Source organism: Haemaphysalis longicornis, unplaced genomic scaffold (assembly GCF_048455015.1).
Source record: "Haemaphysalis longicornis isolate Haplotype H1 unplaced genomic scaffold, Haemaphysalis longicornis Haplotype H1 scaffold_9, whole genome shotgun sequence".
Taxonomy (NCBI): Eukaryota; Metazoa; Arthropoda; class Arachnida; order Ixodida; family Ixodidae; genus Haemaphysalis; species Haemaphysalis longicornis.
The window spans coordinates 82,462,706-82,481,717 of NW_027526460.1; the positions used below are offsets into that span (position 1 = coordinate 82,462,706).

Consider the following 19,012-nt stretch of genomic DNA (forward strand, 5'->3'; position numbering starts at 1 on the left):
CTCCGCTCACCCCTCTCCTCTCCGATAGCGAACACTCTCTCGCGAGGGGCATTGGATTGGATTGGATCGGATTGGATTGACTTGGCTTGGCTTGGATTGGATTCGATTTGGATTGGATTGGATTAAACTGGATTGTGTTGGATTGCGTTGCGTCATAGCCGCGGCAGACGCACTGGCGCCGGCGCGTGCCCAGGTGAGAGCGAACACTCTCTCAACATCTGCGGGTGTGCGGCCCAGCGCGCTCTCACTCCGCCGGTGGGCGGCGCTGCGCGCTGTGCTGCGCATGTGCAGTACTCTCTCTCCCCGCGGTCTCCTTTCCTTCGGGCGCGCTGCGCATATAACCGGTGTGCCGCTCTCCGGCGGCCTTTCGGTCGACGGTTGCTCTCCGCTTGCGCTTGAACCCCCCTCAGCGTCGCATCACACCAGGGTTCCCGCGAGGGGAGGTGCGCGTAATTTTAAATGCAGAGCATTTCAGTAACTCACGATGTCACCCGCATTGTCCCGTCGTAGTCCGCACCGTCGTTGTCCGCACCCCTCCCCCTACACTATATAAAAGAAAATACTATCCGGCGCCTGGTTTCGATCCCTCGACCCTGCGGGCGGAACGCAATGTACATGGGGCTCTACCCACTGCGCCACAAAGCCGACACAGAATGGGACGCTACGAACGCGCCTTATATCGTTGACTCATTCAAATTACTGCTGACGAGCGCTCTCTCGTCAGCAGTTGCCACAAGTGCAACAACATTAACGTAACGCAAACTACTTAACGTCGTGCGCCCCCGGAAATGCTCTGCATTTGATCGTGCCCCTCGCGAGGGGGATGTTTCACTGCGTCGCCATGCGAACAGTTTGCCTGCTTTAGTTTCAGTTCTTTCTTTGCTGGGGTGCCGACGAGCGGCGCCACCTCCTCGCACTTCGCCGCGGGAGGACCTGCGGCGGGGGCGAAAGATGGCGCTGGCGTCTCCGCGGCCGCATCTGCGGCCTCCGCGGGCACCGGCGCCGGCGCGGGGTCATCGCCCTTTTATGAGGGTGAACTCCTCGACTGATTTCAACAATATCCCCAGTTTTTCTTCTTAATTTCTACTAATATGCCCTTAACACGCCTTTGTTCCCTGACCCACTCCACTCTCCTAATGTCCCGTATTGTTACCCCTATCATCTTCTGTTCCCTTTCTCGCTGAAGGGTCCTCTGTTTAAGTTTAATCTTTTTAGTGAGCCTCCAAGTTTCTGCCCCGTAGATTAATACCGGTAAGATGCAGCTGTCCTACACGTTCTACGTTAGGGACAGGGATGTGCTTCGCAAGCCATTGCAAATACAAGTTTTTTATACCGATACAAATATGTCCGTTTGAAATTTTTTGCCTGAGCTTAATTTGCACAGCCAAAACAGCTGAACAGCTGCTCCCATATATCCCATTAAGCGGTATCGTAACCGCAACCGAATCACTTTTAATGGCGGGACGGAGGAATATTTGCCATAATGCCGAGAAACGGAGGTGGTTATTCGCGTGTGGGTTTTTGTGCGGAAATGTGTTCATATATTATTTTTAAGTTTATCTCTTTTAATATCTGTACTTCACAATTTTTAGGTCGCTGTCCCTGTAGATAAAAAATAAAGCTTTATGTTTTTACTTAAAATCTTTAAAATATATTTTATATATTAGAATATCACTGCACCTTACTGCTGCGAGACTTTTTTCCTGCTATTTTTTAGGTTTTTGTTTCACAAATTCGAGGACCACAGCGAAACACGGAAAGATCGGCGCCCTATACGTACGGTGAAGGCACCCATCTTTCTGTGTCTTTGAAGGGCGAAGTACACGCCATTCAAAGATTCTAGGTTGTTGATAAACTTTATTGACACACACCAAAAAAGACCCCTACAGGCCCCGGTACTAAAAGAAAAAAACATTATCTATACAAATGCGAGAATCTGACGAACGAGAGCCACCAAAGCTCACCACCAGGCCGCACGGCCGGTTTCTTTCGGCGGCGCGAGAAACTTTTGCAGAGAAGAGGGTAGAGGTGAAAGATATTTAACAGGGTTTGAGAGTATTGGTTGCAAAGGAGAACAGTCCCAAGAACAAGCGGCGTTTTGGGAAAGGGAGAATACCTAGAACACCGTGCAGGGCTGCGATGGCCTTCTAATCGATGTAGTATGTGTGGGGTTGGAAGGCTCTGCATTTGCGCTTGCCGGATAAGACATGCCCGAAATAACTCGCGAGAGGGACACGGAACAGTCTGCTATCTATCCCTGACTGACTGTTGCAAAGTCTGTCGTTGATATAGACGGGCTTTTTGCGTCTGCGTGGGTGTGTGGAAAAGAATGGGTAGGACGACTCCAAATCCTCCGGTTGTGACGGACCACGGGTGAACTGATGCGGCAGCCCGTTGGCCGCTATGACTGCGTTATCAAAAACCAAGTCGAGCACGCAGCTAATACCAGTTTGTTTGGCCAGATGATTGTGGAGTGTGCGTATCATATTAGCGGGAAGCAACGGCTCGCGGAAAAAGCCGATAGCATCGTGACTATTGCTGAGGATCAGGTGGTTACAAAGAGTGACTAAGGATAAGATTGCGTCAGTGACTGCTTGGGCCTAGAGAAATAGGGCAGAAGGAACACCGGGGTATCCTTTCCCCTAGGGCGGGTTGAGAGGAGGAACTACTGTGACCCCACGTGTGTCTTTGGAAACGAAGGGGAGATCTCTGTACCTCACTGTTGCTACATCGCCATAGCGATCTAGCAACAGTGACGTACAATTCCTAAATAGCTACAGAGCTTCTTTGATATACCCTATCCCTTTCTCCACGCAAATGGGTCCAAACCATTTGCCTTAAAATTGATTACAGGATTTTATCCTAACATGCGTATAGAAAACACCAGCGATATTTTTAATTTACATCCCTTTGGAAGTGGAATTCAGTTGAATTTTCACGCGTTCGCAAAGCGCTCTTCATCTGAACGCACTTTATGCGACCATGCGCTTCCCGTAGGAGCCCGTGCCATCTATACCTAAAAAAGAGCCCGACTGACGGACCAACGGACCGACCGACCGACCGACCGGCCGACCGACACACTGACTCATCAACGCCCAGCCAAAACTGCTAGATCTGGAGACTTGAAATTTCGGGTGTAGATTTTCGTCACGGCGTAGAGGCTCATTAGGGCGGAATGTTTTAGAAATTGTGCTACTGGGGTTAAGGTTTAAATTGTGCTTTCTTAAATTCGTGATTATTTCCTTCCCCAGTTCACATTTTCAAGAGCGTTTTACTGATATATGTTGCCCTTAAGAATATCTAAAAAGTAGTTTTAGTGTTGTGCGTTAACCCGCTTTATTTTAGCGATTCTGAACTTTGGAACAAATAGGGTTCTCTTGAAGCTCCTCTAATAAATGTTTCTCTGATTCATTTATCTAATTGCCTTTAGTTATAAATGTTATTCATAAAAAATCCCCGAAACCAATTGTAGGTTTTTCGCCCTGTTACGCCAGAAAAAGGGCGAAAAAAATGTTTTCAAATGCCACGCCTGAATAGTCAAAAAGGCCTAACAGGTGACGTCAACCCCTACCCAAACTACTCATTCAACAGGATTCACAATTTATGAGCGCATCGTGAATATGCTGTAGGAGCTCATTATTGCTGTATTTTCAGAAATTACAACACGATAAGGGTGAGAAGTGGTGAAACAATTTTTAACGTATTTATTTTTTCATCACAAGCCATTTCAGTTTTGGAGCTTATTTTTGTTTATATCGGTAAATTACTCAGGTATATCAATAACGGTTCAACATTTTTTCGTAACACCCATCTTTAAGAGACAATCATGATTTCAGGAAAACTCCATGTTTTTATACATTCCTCAATAACGATACATCTCGTTGATATATATCGAAATCTTTTTTTGCTTGCAAATGCTGCCCATATACTTGTTCAAAAACCAGTTTCAGGATTTTGTCATAACATTCGTATGAGAAGGATAGCGCGATTTTTAATTTACACTACTGTGGGCGAAGAATAAAGTTCAATTTCCTTGGTTCGCATAGCGCTCGCCATCTGTTCGGAGTTTCTGTACCCACGCACCTCCCGTAGGAGCCCACGTTATTTACCATAGAACTGTGACTGGTGAGTATCACTCATACCGACTGAGATAACACCATGAGTAAGTATAAGTTTGAGCGCACCATAATGGTACAATTTGTAATGGGGGGTGGTTCCTACTAAACACGAGTTCCAGTCTTTTGCAAGTACCAGAAACCTCCTGTAGGAGTCTATGTATTTACAGCCGGAGGAAGTTACCAATTGTATACAACTTGAACTGCGAGTTTGAGTTCAAATTGCCGCATTGCGCGGCGTCTGTGATTTGCAGCTACCGAGTATGTGCTGAAATCATTCCCATTGCACGAGTCCCCTCCACTTTCACGATTTTCCAATATGAAATTTAAAGGAAGCTCACAATAACGCGTGAGGCTTGAAGGTAGCGCAGCTCTACGCAACCGTCACTGCCTTCACGACGGATTCAGTCCACGATTGCAGCCGCTTGGCTGCTTCTTCGCTGCCGCAATGACCAGTCATTGTTGCTATAAGTTTGAGCTTTCTTTCTTTTTTGCAAGTGATAATGATTAGACATTGTCTTGGACGGGCGTACGCTATGACGTGTTCCAAGCAAGTGTTGCCATGATTGCGGCAAAGCCTGGAGTTATTTTGGCCAATCTTGGCCAATCTCCCTGAGGGGGTATTCTTGGCTTGACAAACGTGTCCCGGGGACGATAGGCTGTCGCCGTGGGGCGCGCACGCAAGAGCGGTCGCCATTTTCGTGTTTTTTTTCCTCCTGGTCGTTGCCGCGAGAAACGCGCTTCTCGGCATTTTCTTTGTGTTTTTAACGGCTGACACGAAACTCTAACGATTGGCTAATCATCTTCGCTGTTAAAAGTTCTCGTGGTTATCTCGGGTATTGGAAGTCGCACCGCAGTACGATGGCAGAGTGCCATGCACCAGCGCGCCCCACCGACTTCCACCGGCATTCCACTAACTAGCAACTCCCACGGGCGGCGTTGTTCGCTGAAGCAATTGTGTTGCCGTACAACAGTGGCAAGGTTCCTATATAATGGTGCCATGAAAGGCCGACTAGCAGAGGCAGCCACTAAAATGCTTGTTTGTGCCTATTTTGGAAAGACTGCGTGTGCCTTCAGCCGATGCATGAATCGCTGATGCAATGGCCCGTAGGCAACACATACATTTGGCCCCATGAATGCGTAATCTCGCAAGCACGTCCTCGACGCTTTTGCCGGAAAATTCGCATAGTTCTTGAGGCATCTTTGGAGTTCGTGATCCATCTACTAGTGACCCCACCCCATGTCGCTGAGCAGCCTCGATGCACAAAAGGTCATCATTGCATTCAAGTTTATTGCATTCAATAAATCATCATTGCATTCAAGTTTATTGTACTCTCCCTTTTGTCATACAAATTTGTGTACGTTTTCCTACGAAATTAAAATTGTCTTGTTCTCCATCCGTCTCATTTTAGCTCTTTTTGTTCAAACAGAATAATGCACAAGCTCCCCACCTTAGGAACTGCGAGTTCAGTGTGTTGATAAAGGTTCATTTTGGGAAAAGCGCGAACCATACTTGGGCAAGAAATAAGACAGGACCGAGTGCTCTAGTAAATAGTTAATAAATTATAAACGCGCCATCCTGTCTTCTTCCATGTCCAAGTATATTTCGCGCTTTCCCAACATAGCCGATCTTACTAAATTTTAGAAAGACCGAGTGGTTTGCATGATTCAAGAGTTACGCTTAGGGTGCCGCTTGGTAGTCTCGCCACGTACTCAGTTGGGAAACCAGCGAGCGACTATATCAGACAGACCTATCTCAATCACGTAATTTGGGAATATAAGAAGTAATGTGTATCGAACATCCACGGTGAATTCACGGTTTTATTTCGCGAAATTAATTGTTCCTTATTGCTAAGTATGAGCAGCTACGCTTTTGTGTGGCCACAACAAACCTAAGGTTTTTTTTTACATTTTTTAGTTTATCACTCTTATGAAGTAGTAAAAGTACAGGGTTTTCTGTGTCATGCCATGAGTGCTGAACAAATGAACGTTCGCTCTACTCTTCCGTCTTGCAGTCTTCCGCGAAACATTCGTTGACCGATTTACGGCACGGAAGCCGGACGCAAATGACAAATCCTCGCTTAGATCATGCTCAAATATTCATTTCATATCGCGATGACAGAGCAGTGTTTTAGTGAGAGTAAAAAGAAAAGTCGAATGAGTGTGCCCAGACAGTCGCAAACATGTACGAAATGAGCACGTTACCTGGGGTCATGCTGACGTTCATGACTGGTGGCGGGCCATTCTTAAGGCTGGCAAATAAGGTCTTTTTTATCCTAAAAAGATATCGAACAAGTTTAATGCCCGTACTTCACTTGGTCAAATAGAAATTATATTGCGTGGTTCAAAGTACACACGCTGCTGGCTAAGGAAACATGCCCCCGGAAAAAAATCTGAACTCTCAGGTTGGGAAAGTACATTTTTTCGCAATTCTTGTCATATGAACCGATGCTGTTTCTTGCACGCGAGAGAACGCTTACTGCTTTTTCCTCGAATTTCTCAGGTCATCATCATCATCATCACCATGCTATCAACGCCCACTGCAGGGGAAAGGCCTCTCCATTATTCTCCAATTACCTCGGTCCTGTGCCAACTGTGACCAATTTATCCCCGCAAACTTCTTGATCTCATCTGCCCCTCTAACTTTCTGCCGCCCCCTGCAGCGCTTGCCTTCTCTAGGGATCCACTCTGTTACCCTTAATGACCAGCGGTTATCTTGCCTTCGCATTACATGCTCTGCCCACGTCCATTTATTCGTCTTAATTTCTACAAATATGTCTTTAACACCAGTTTGCTCCCTGACCCACTCCCCTCTCTTCTTGTCCCTTAATGTTACACCTATCATTTTCCACTCCATTGCCCGCTGAGTCGTTCTCAATTTAAGTTGAACCCTCTTAGTAAGCCTCCAAGTTTCTGCCCCGTAGGTGAGTACCGGTAAGATGCAGCTGTCATACACTTTCTTCTTCAGCGACAATGGTAGGCTGCTATTCATTATCTGAGAATGTCTGCCATATGCACCCCACCCCATTCTGATCCTTCTAATTATCTCTGCCTCATGGTTGGGATCTGGGGTCACATCTTGGCCTAAGTAGATATATTCGCTTAGCACTTCCACTGCCTCGCCACCTATCTCAAACTGCTGTGCTGTCCCGAGGTTATTGATCATTACTTTATTTTCTGCATATTAATTTTCAGGCCCACGGTTCTACTCTGTTTGCCCAGTGCGGAAAGCATGCTTTGCCATTCGTCCCCCGAGTTACTTAGCAAGGCAACGTCATCAGCAAATCTGAGGTTACTGAGGTATTCTCCATTAACATTTACTCCCACCTGTTCCCAATCCAACGTTCTGAATACTTCTTGTAAGCATGCTCTGAATAACATTGGAGAGATTGTGTCTCCTTGTCTGACACCCTTTCTTATGGGTATTTTACTGCTCTCCCTATGGAGGATGATGGTAGCTGTGGACCCATTGTAGATATCCTCTAGTATTCTTACATAATGCTCATCTACCCCCTGGTTCCGTAATGCCTGAATGACTGCTAGGGTTTCGACCGAGTCAAATGCTTTCTCATAATCTATGAAGGCTATATATAGGGGTTTAGTATACTCAGCGCACTTCTCTATCACCTGATTGATCGTTTCTCAGGTAGACCGTGACAATTTTAGCGCTCTGAAGTGTTTTTGGTATACCTTAACAAAACTTTCTTTAAATTATTTGCTTACTTGGCGCTTGTGTAATAATTTCTTAATAAATAGCTCCGTTGCCTACACACTTTGCATGTTTACGGCATTGTTTTGTACTTGGTACAGCACTCTCTCAAAAAGTCATTTATCTTTTACCATTGTAAATTTTAGATATTTCGCATGACTTTCCGACAAGATCAATATTTTGGGTTATTTGCTGTGTTTCTTAGGGAATTATATGCCCGCTAACTCGCTCCCTTCACGCTCCTATTTGATCATGCTATAGGCCATGCAAAAACTTACTCTTCGCTATAATTTCTGTAAGTCTGATTAAATATGTACATTGTGTCATTCAGGTCAACTTTCATAGCAAAGGTGCAGTTGTACTCTGGAGTATAGTTCTGTTTCTTTTTCCAAAATGGCTCGGTAGTGTTCAGCGACTGCAAAAATTAGGAAGTGGTTATTCATATTATAGAAAATATGTAGTAAATTGAGTACCTCTTCATTAGGCAAAAGTTCAATCATCAGCTACTGCTATTATAAAGGGTGGTATGAACAATTACCCTCATTAAACTAGCGAAATGCCATTGCAAACATAAATAACATTGTTTTACCGGAATTTTTTATTTTTACATTGCATGGTAAAACTTTTGACACACAAAAAAACATTTTTTTGCAACAGGGCAACGTGAAGTAGACACCAAATTATGAAGGAAACTGTTCGTCTGCTGCTCTGCTTCAAACGACGGCCTGTATAAGCATCCACATTTATAAATATCGGCCGGTTGCCTGCTGCCCAGTCTACCGATGACATCACGAAAGCACTTAGAGAGCTGAGCAGGCCACTTCCTAACCACAGTTTTGGTGAACACTAAAAAAAAAGAAAAGCAATTACATTTATTGAGCAGCCATCGCGGTGTTAGTGTTTCTGTCCGTCCGGCCACACATTTTCGTGGTTAGTAGGCGTAAAGTATCTATATGATGCAAAGACAATACTTTCCGGGTGGTAATAAGTTCGGGCACAGGTGAAGCCACTTCATTAAATAGCTGCTTAATTACTGGTGTTTTCTCTTCTTTGGCATCCCCCGCTTCCCCCAACCTATACTACGAGTGTATGCGAGTCTGTGAACGTACAAGTAAGCGACCGCGAGGTACTCTCGATCATCAAACATTTACTGTAAGAAATTGGTCACCCCCGCGCAATCTGCAAAGGAGACTCAAACGACAAATTTGTGCCCCTTTCTAGCAGCATGAAACCTCAACCGTGTCCCTTCCCACTCCTTCACGCTCACTGTGTCGCTTCACGTCAATTTAGATCCTTCGCACAGACCAAGGTCAATCATCACGAAGGACCCACATCCTCCATATTTGTCGTATACCCCATCTGAGGATGAAGAAATGGCCACGTATCAGTTCACTTCGATGCAAATCTTTTCGAATGACTAGAGTCGTCGGCCGCCCCTGTCAACTAAATGCCGTTCTTTTCTTTCCCCTCCCGCTCTTCCCCTCCTGTTCTGCCCCTCCCACGATTAACACGGTAGAGGTGTGCTGAAGATGAGCGGACCTTCCTTTCTTGTTACCGATCAATTAGGTACACTACAAGAAGTTCAGGCTCGCCTGAGGTGTTTCTGCATTTTTGGGTAGAAATATAGTGTTCAGTGGGGATTTTGTATTTTCTATCGCGAATAAGCTCACGCTTATTTTTAATCAGAAGAATACTTCGAATACCAGTTATGTATTCATGTACAGTAGCCGACCGATTTTTCGCACCTGGAGGGAAACGAAAAATAGAACGAATACCTCAGCAGTCCCTAAAACTTGTGGGTCATTACTCCTATTGGACCACTAGCGGTTACTATGGAAACTCAAAAATATACAGCAAGTCCACATTTTCGGAGTCCTAAATGCGGTCGGCTACTGTATTGCCTAAATTATGCCTAATATCTTCCTTTTGCTCAACAGTGTCGATAAGTATGAAGAATGATAGCACTTTTAGTGGTTTGGAAAAATTCTGCCAGCATAAACTTGCCGCAAAACAATTCTTAGATCGTTTGGGTCCGTAACTGAATCATGGAATAGACAAGAGGGTGAATGGGTCGAAATTTTTGGGTTTGATTAGCCCAAAAAGGCTATCTGAGTTTGCACTAGCAGTGCAAGGCTGAATAAACCGCAGAGCTGGCATCGCCAACTAGCTTACTTTTTGTTTGGTTAATATTATACGCGGTTATGCTTTAAGACCGTTTTACGTTTTCTGCGTGGTGTCGTAGTTAGCCCTCCAAGGAGCAATGAACACTACTAAATAAAGTATGAACAATATACGCGTGCTCGTAACTCCGGATGTTCTGCAACTCACTGACATTTCGCCGCCGCTTAACCGAATCGATATGCGGGTTTCGACCAAACTAGTAGCACCCGTTTACGAGTAGTGGTGGGTAGCATTCACCCCTGCGCTTCCACTTCTTCAGGAGTGACGCTCTTCCTTCATCGCCGAACCGGCTGCTGCACCTCAAATGTATTTCTAAACTTGCCGCTAAAGGTTCTCCATACTATCCGGCCCGGATCATTTTGGCCACAAGCTTTTACAACTCCCCAAGATGTATCGCGTTAGCGCACACCAGAACCGGCAACGACCGGCTTCGCGAACTCGGCGGTTGTAGCGCGAGCTGTTTTGTACTTCCCATTTTACGAGCGAACGCACGTAAACTGCGAGGAGCAGAGCACGCGAGAGATTACGCCACGAACGCTTGGAAGAGGATTCCCCAAATTGGAGCGGTGCCGGCGCCCGGGGCTACGTCTAAAGTGGGCCAGGGTTTGCCGCGCTTATGCAGATCCACGAATTTTTTTTTAGATGCAAGGCATCTCTTACACTCGGCCTGTCCTTCCATCCGGCGTGCATGCGTCCGCAACCCTCCTCCTTTCCCCTCGACTGCCAGCTGCGTTACCGTGTTCTCCTCGCCATGCCAGCTGTGAGTCAGCACGCCGTTAACGCGCGTATGCTACACTCTCTTTCGTCCTCCTCGCCATGCCAGATGTGCGTTAGCGCGCATGCGCGTCTCTCTCTCATCACTCTCCCTTTCGCGGAGTGGCTATATAACCGCGGTATCTGCGGCGCGCACTTCAGTCAGGGGGATGAAACTCCGCCGTTTTTCTGTCCGGTGACTGCCGCAATCGTAACGTTTGGGGCTGTACTACATACGAGCATAAATGAACGTTGTTGTGGCATTTTATATTCATTATCAGGTTATTTATTAATTACGGGGTTTTTAATATGCAAGTGAACTTAAAAGGTGCAGTTCAAGATTGCGAAAATACGAGTGCCACCCGGAGTGGAAAACGGGAACAGCGCCTTTCTATTTCGCACCGCTGAAAAGGGGCGTTTCTTGTAGCGCCCACGGGTATGCTACGATCCACGGTGTTCCGAGGGCCGTTTTTACAACCGTAAAGTTCGTTTCATCGAACCAGACGCATGAATAGATTCGCGCCGTCATCACAGATCGTGCTGTACTGAGTGGTGTCAAAATTCTTCACGCCAGGCCGCATAAAATTATTTTGGATGCTGGTGGACGAAAGGTACGATCTGCATGCTGCTCGTTTTGCTTTTCTACGCTTGCACGAGATAGCAGGATGCGGTTGCAGCAGTAGCTTTATAATTTAAGAGAGCATACACGTGCACTATTTATTTATTACACTCAGGTTGTCTTCTTTGACCTTTTAATTACGCATAAAATGCGTGGCAGAGCGTCTGGTAACTAATCCAGTGTCTACATTAACTACAAACGTTTGTTTATACGCGCGTTATTGATTTAATGTGTTTAGATTGTGTGTTTTGCATTTTAGCGCAAGTAAATGCACGGTATGAGGAAAATTTATACGAGGCAACATATACAATAACTAAAGGAACAGTGTGAGTCTATCTGCAATTTTTATTAGCTTTTGATTGCCTGCGTTCTTGTTATTATATTATTATTATTATATATATTGTCAATATTATAAATATTACCAGTATTATTGTTCTCGTTATTATTATCAGCCTATGCATGTCTACAGTGGGATGAAGACATCTTCCTACACTTTGGGCTCAAAGGGTGGGTCCATAGGTTCATATCGTGTTGTTAGCACTATGTTAACTCAGTAGTGACTACATACATTATTTTATTACCTTTCAATTGTGTCTTCTGCATCTCCTCTTCACATGAATCAACGGAACATAGAAGAATGAATTTATAGCAATAAATATACAAACTAAGCAATTACTGTATATGTTTATATAATACAATCATAACTATAATTCCGCCACTTATAATTTGTAATATACACTTCAGATCCGTGCATCGAGTTTCAACTTTAAGTACAAGAACGATATATTCAGAAAAACGCTGTTACAGCTATAAGCCGATAAAAAAAGCCAACAATGCAGGCTTAACCTTTGCTGGTAATTTATTAGAGGTTCTTAAATAAGGTATTTATAACCGGTTTACTGCACGGCCCTAGAAATACTTGAGGAATACACAGTGCGCGAAAGTATATATGCATGAATATTTTATCAGCGATTCTAGTGTGGGGTGGCTTCTTTTGTCTGCAGAAATGTATTTTAGATTAGGAGCAAAGGTGGATCGTTGCCACCGAAAATTACGATCGCACAAATAAAAAAAACGTATCCGCGTCTTTTAATAATAAAGGCTAATTATAATTTAAAATGTGCCTTTATGATTGGTGTTGTCACAAGTCGGCTTTGTAGCCAAAATTATTTAAGAAAGAACGATTCCAAATATATCAGATCACGTTTATTTCGAATACAGATGCCAGTTCTCGCTCAAAACTATGTGTGCCTGAAAGCAGCATTAAAGCTAGTATTCATTCTGACCCAAATATACAAACGTGCTTCTTTATGTTCCAGATCTCGCGTTTGGCTGCAGTGTGCAAGAAGGCAGGACCTGGTTCCTTTACCACCAAGGCAGATCTACTGCAGCTACCGGCTGTCCTGCCCATTTCATTAGCAGATACTATGTGGACCTTGGACAAACAACGCACTGGACACATATGCACTGGCTGGATACCTAGTTATTAGCATGCGGCCATGTGCCATACACTTTTGTTTGCGACTAAAAGCGCAAAATATCCAAGTTGTGTTTTTACTGTATGAATGTTACATTTAGGCAATAAAAATTAAAAATACCTGTACTCTTTATTCTTGTCTATACTGTGTGTACTAACAAACCAAAACAAAGTCGTACTTAGAATAAGTGGTGCAAAAAAAAGTGGACGCGCAAAACTTCGTCAATCAGAACAAAACAATTACCCTTTAGATAATGTGGCGGGTTGCGCAACAGGAACGAGGTCGTGCGCTGGCCATCTGAATATATTCCACTCGCTCAATTTACCTTGCATGTGCATCCCAATTGAATTTGGTGCTAAATCCCCCCCACCCCCTCGGCTTTTCAGTCCTCATTAAGATGGCGTCTCCAAGTGCATGTCTGCAACGCGCCGCCATGTTTTTAGTACCGCCCCCAAACACCAGGGGTTTGTCCGGCGCTGCGAGCGAATATCGCGTCCCATGCAAGGTATAGGAAGTTTCACTCCGCTGCCTCAGTCGCTCCGTCAGTTCCTCTCGCTGCTACTGCTCCGACTGCTGCTCCACCTGCTGCTCCGATGAGTTGAATTGGACACTAACATGCCTGCTACCGCGTTGGCTGACGCAACCGGCTCCAGCGAATTGAACCCCGTGAGATGCCTTGCATCACTCTAGGGTTCCCCTCGCGGGAAGATGGAGAGAATTTTTTTGTTGTAACTTTTTTGTAACCCAAACGGACAAAGCAGAAGCTTAAACAGCTCCGCTGTTAAAACGCACTTCCCGTGGCGCCATCCACCACTGCATTGACAAAGGACAGCGCTTATCGTGCATTCGGCCACAATTACACATGCTCAATGGCTGTCAAGTTATACGAACACCAGAACGCAAACTCAAATCCCAACTTGCGTTGTTGCCTATTTAACGCAATGCATCGCAATTGTGTCATTCGTGTCATTGCTGTGGACTGCTAGGGCGTTCCTAGAAAGATGCCCTACCACTTCGCATTTCCTACGGTGGGCTGCGGCACTTGCGGGTTACAATCGCATTTACAGAAATATCCTTCTTGTACAACCATTTTTTTGCAAAAACGCGATGTAGGAAGGACTTGGACGAACGATATTTCACAATTTCCTCCTATTCAGTGATGGGTCTCTCTCCAGCACCTGGTGGCCCCCAGAAGGCCTGAAAAGCTTTCGTTTTCCCACTCTTAAAGGAGCCATGATGAGAAAATACAACTTCGTTTAATTTGAAAGAACTAGGATTCAGTATCTCCCTCAGCTCCATTAGAGCCACAAAAGATGTTTTTTTGCCGAAAAAAAAGCAAGAAGTATTTAAAAATTTCAAATTTTGCGCCACAGTGACGTGTTTTGAGTAAGAATGACGTCATACGGGCCAACAAAAAAACATTATTTTTAGTGCGTTAACGGCACGTTAGCACAAGTGATGCGGTCAAATGGAACTAGAGGCCCCATTACAGACGCCCAGGCATGTGTCGTCGCGACAGGTCAGTTAGGCGGCCGCAAATCGCATAAACAAAGTTCCGTGACGTCATAGGAAAGTTGCGGGAAATTGGCTAGGGGGTCGCGACTGCTTCACACGTTTTCTTTAATATCTCCATTATTTGTTCGAAGATTGCGATTGTATTGGTATCATTGTTATCGGGACTAAGCAGTCTTTCTAATAAACCCAACTTGTATTTTGTCTTCATGGCTCCTTTAAACATACAGTAATATTCCCGCCACACTTTTTGCGTGCTCGCTTTTCAACCGGTAAAGTAACCTGCACCACCAAGGATGAATCCAGACGATGAACGTACAATGGCGTAAAACAAGGCTTAATACTGAAATCAAAGCGTCTGAACAAAGCCTAAAAAATGCCTAGCCTACCCGAATTGCGCTTTTGAGAATGCCCTTCGCTCTCGCCATCTGCACGCTCACGCGAGAAAATGAGCCTTGGTGGATATCGCCACGTCCGTTCGCTTTTCTCTCAGTGATGCGCAGTTTTGATTGATTCATTATGAGGTTTAACGCGTCGACTCTACACAGGCGATGAGACGCTCCGTAGTGGAGGGCTCCGAATTCATTTAAAACACCTGGGGATCTTTAAAGTGCGCCGAGATCTCAAACACACGGGCGTTTACGCTTTTCGCATACATCAGAAATGCGGCCACCGGGGTCGGGAATCGAACGCGCGTCCTTGGGCTCAGCAGCACGACGCTTTAGCAACTGAGCCACCGCTGCGAGTGATGCGCAGCTAACTCAGTTCTTGTCGGGCTGGGTTCTGATTGCAAGGTTCAGCTCTCAACCAACAGCAGCGAGAGTTTTTGCAGTCAACCTTTTACAAACTGTTGCCACACAAAGCTTCAACTTCCGCTTTTGAGCGACCGATCTGCAACAGATCGCACTTAATATTTATCTTTTTACATTTTCCTATGCTTTGTGGGTCCAGTGCATGGTACTTTGCAACTTAAAACAAGGTCACGGCTTTTGTATGATTACCGGAGGTGAGAGTTATGTGAGTGTGAGAATTCGGCGTCAGGAACTCTTACTGAACAGCAAAATGCAGAGCTTTATTTAGACATGGTCCAAGCAGAAGTATGATAAAAAATAATGTGAGCAGTGCAACAAAGAATACGTTTTCTCTCTGTGCACCATAAGCTTGACACAAAACGCGCATGCGATAAAACAACTTTCTTACCTCCAAAAGATCCTTAAAGTTCGGCACTTTCCGTTCGTTAGATGCGGCTGCTGCCAGTGCCACAAAAAGGGCCAAAGTGACGCCCCTCATTGTGTTCACTATACGCTGTAAAGAAATCTCTAGGAGACAGTCGTACGTCCTTTTTGGTTGTATGGAACTAATATATACGCCACGGACCCGGGATTTTTTTGTTTTGGCGTTTGTTTTCCAGGTGCATTTACTTTTTTTGTGCTTGCGATGACCTTTTCTTCTCTAAATGTCGTGCACCTCACGTATGGATGGTCGCATTCACCAAAGAAAGGCCACGTGGTATGTCAAAATTCCGCGTACCGCTTACAATTTAGACATCCTAGTCGGTTATTAAGACGTACGAGCTAAGTGTGTTGACGATGAGATGGTTAATTTTTTAGGACTCTGAAAGCAATCCAGTTACGTCGCCTTTATTGAGAGGGTATTGACGATAGAGGTGTTTATTTCAGCAGTATACGTAAACGGGCAAACATTTTTGCCGAAGGTGTACGATCGTATTCTATTCCACCAGAGTGAAAAAAGTAACTTGAAAAATGTATGCTTCTCGGGTTTCATACTCCCAAAATATATGAACTAAACCTTTCTTGTCTGCTTGGGTGCAAAGAACACTGGGCGCACGGTATAAATTATGTGACGCAGATGCTTGATTTCTCATCCAAAATACTGCGGAAAGAAATAGGACCAGAAAAGCAGTCTCTAAATGGTACGACGTATGATTGTCGTCATATAATTCTGCATTGTTTTCACTAGAAAGGCCAATATTCTTCAAGAAACTCCTGTTAAGAATTCACCGATCGTATGTACGCATTTAAGAAACATCCGTCGCACTTTCGCAGAGTTTTCCTAGGCTTTGTTACGTGGTTCGTTTATTGTAATAAGAATTCGCGGGAATACGCTATATTCATATGGGAAACCAATATTTCCAACACCAAGTCACAGCAGTGCTGGCTTCACTACCATGTACCGCTTCTTTTTACAGTTGCGTGAGAGAGGGCTCCATGCCCCTCCGAACAGTGTAAAAACCATGCGGGCAGATTCAGCTTCAGTGTTTCGCGTACCGGCAGCGAACCGAATGAAAAGTATCCGCACTGTGAACAGAAATAGAGAAAGCAAGCTACAGTGAAACTCCTTTAATACGGAGCCGGTCTGGAACCACATTAGGTACACAAGTAAACAGTGTACAGATTATTCGCCATTGCCAGCTTAGTGGCTACTTGCATGCCCGAAAAAACTTCAACACGTTGCTCTATTTGCGGGGAGCCTGCAAAAAACCCGTCATCTTCACTTTCTGTGGCGGTGGCCTTACCGCAACGACGGCATCTTTGAACTCTGTTAGGCCGCGAGCCAGTTTGTCCTTGATGCCCCACGACACACTGCAGCAGAGACAGTGAACTCTACACCCCCACCTCGACAGCAAATACACTGGCCGAATGAAGAAAAAATTCCGCGTCATCTCCACTAACGGGAAATTGGGAAGGGGGAAGCATGAAGTGTATCAATGTATTCTTAGTGCCTTCGCCTTTTTGCCATTCGGAAAAGAAACCGCTGGTGCCTAGAGGTATACAGCTTGGCTGTAAGTTTCGCGTCTTTGACCCACGAAGCGTTCTAGCGCGAGGCGTAAACGATTGTCAAAATGCTCTTCTGGGCGCGTTACGAGGCGTTCCATCGCGAGGCGTAAACGAGTGTTCCGGTGTTTTAGTACCGTGACTACATAACACGACGGTTACGACGAAGACATTACACAACCACAGAAGAAGCCACTACGAGGCTTCGCCCCTAAGAACATTGTTTTCTGTTCGGTTACTTCTTGAACTGGATTCGACTGGATTCGAGGGCGACAGCGGATTCGCAACCCTACCGCCAGCTTCTTCGAGTTACCTGAACGCTAATGTCGAAGGGCATGCTTTTGGGTGCTGCAATCGGCAAAAGCTGCATGAACAAGAAATGTATCATGGAGGTCATATTTTAACGTCCCTATCGCTGGCGAATTCGTCCGGGCGTCACAAATCAGGCATCGAACGTGTCGCACATACGTTGTTGCCGATTTTGTGCCGGTGCGTTTAGAGCAAGAAGGAAAGTACGCACTAACCAGTTGAACGGCAATGACCGGATACGGCTTACGCAGGCAGCCAATACATCTGGTACAATGGGGGCTTCATGGGGGAATCGCCGCTTAAACGGAACAGTTGCCTGGAATTTGGTTGGTTTTGTATTCAGATAACGTAAAAAAACTCTCGGTAATCGTAACTAAAATTTCCGCATCACCGTGTAAACGGAACCAGAAATGGAACTCCTTGTGAAATCCACTGGCATGAGAATCAGCTTTTTACGGTTCCGGCTGTTTCGTTCTTGTTTTTTTTTCTTCCTCCATGCTTATTTAGCCTTGTTGGCCTCGTAAGCCTCGTCTCGTAAGTGGTTAGCCGTGTTAGCGCAACGAATGCAACATCGCAGTTCTTGTTCCGGTCGTTCGGTCTCGATTCGAGACGCCGACGCTACAGGGCTCACCTCCTGTCACCTCGTTCCTGTCGTCGTTGTGCTATTCGTCCTTCATTACCACGTTGCCGTCGTCTAAATTCGGTGGCTCGTAAGCACTCGCGAAATTGAGGCCTCTAGCCTCCGTGAAGATGCAGTTGCAAGGACTCAAACAAAAATAATTTACGCATTTTGTAGTGCACAGCGACTCATTGTTGCCAAATCAACTTTGTGAATTTTGTGCCTACGCTTCTTGTACTTTTCTTGCTTTCTGAAAACTATCAGCTACAGTCACTTTCTAGTGGTTAGAGTTCCATTAAATGCCTTTAGAAGTGGGTACGCACATAAATTTGCACCTTAGAACATCTCTCTAGTAAACAGAACTCCTGTTAAACGGAAGTAATTTTTCCAGTCCCTTGAAGTTCCGTTCATCGAGAGTCTGCTGTAGTAAGGTTAGTAGGGGCTTTAAAGCAAAGCTTTGTACCATTACCTGTAAACGTTTCTTTCGTGGCGCACGGGACAAAAAACTCACTACGCGGCTGAGGATGGGGAAGGCGCTTTTCACTCACGGAGCAGAGTGAAGATGGCGCGGCCATAGGGCGCTGTTATCCAGTGTTCCCCGCACGCAGGTGACTGCTCGTACACGGCGGGCGGGTCAGCGGGACGGCTTTGTCATCTGCTTTAGCGACAGTGCTTTTGCGCTTGTTTTGGCTCTGCTTCGCGTACATTGCGCGCTTCCAACGCACGCCTTCAATAACGTTTTCGACAGCACTTTCTGGGTAACTCCGATCCGACGGAATTAGGTGAGCATACGGCATATATACGTTAATGATCGGTTTGCAGGGCGGGCGGGAAAACAAAATGTAGAGACCACATACAGGCATCTGGCCGCCAGGGAAATGCTAGCTTTCCCGCACTGCTTGCCACAAATGGGACTCCATTT

General features: G+C 45.4%; 1 protein-coding gene across 1 annotated transcript in view; it reads right to left on the reverse strand.

Annotated features, from left to right (window-relative positions):
• The window catches only part of LOC144152625 (uncharacterized), a 52,928-nt gene extending 37,242 nt beyond the window's left edge, over positions 1–15,686 (reverse strand). Inside the window, exons 1-3 of the mRNA XM_077683962.1 lie at positions 15,568–15,686; positions 8,103–8,239; positions 6,321–6,391 (exon numbers count right to left, since the gene is read on the reverse strand). Coding sequence (XP_077540088.1) covers positions 6,321–6,391; positions 8,103–8,239; positions 15,568–15,657 — 298 coding nt within the window. The 5' untranslated portion in view covers positions 15,658–15,686. The remainder of the gene's footprint in view (positions 1–6,320; positions 6,392–8,102; positions 8,240–15,567) is intronic.
• Positions 15,687–19,012: the final 3,326 nt, after the last annotated feature.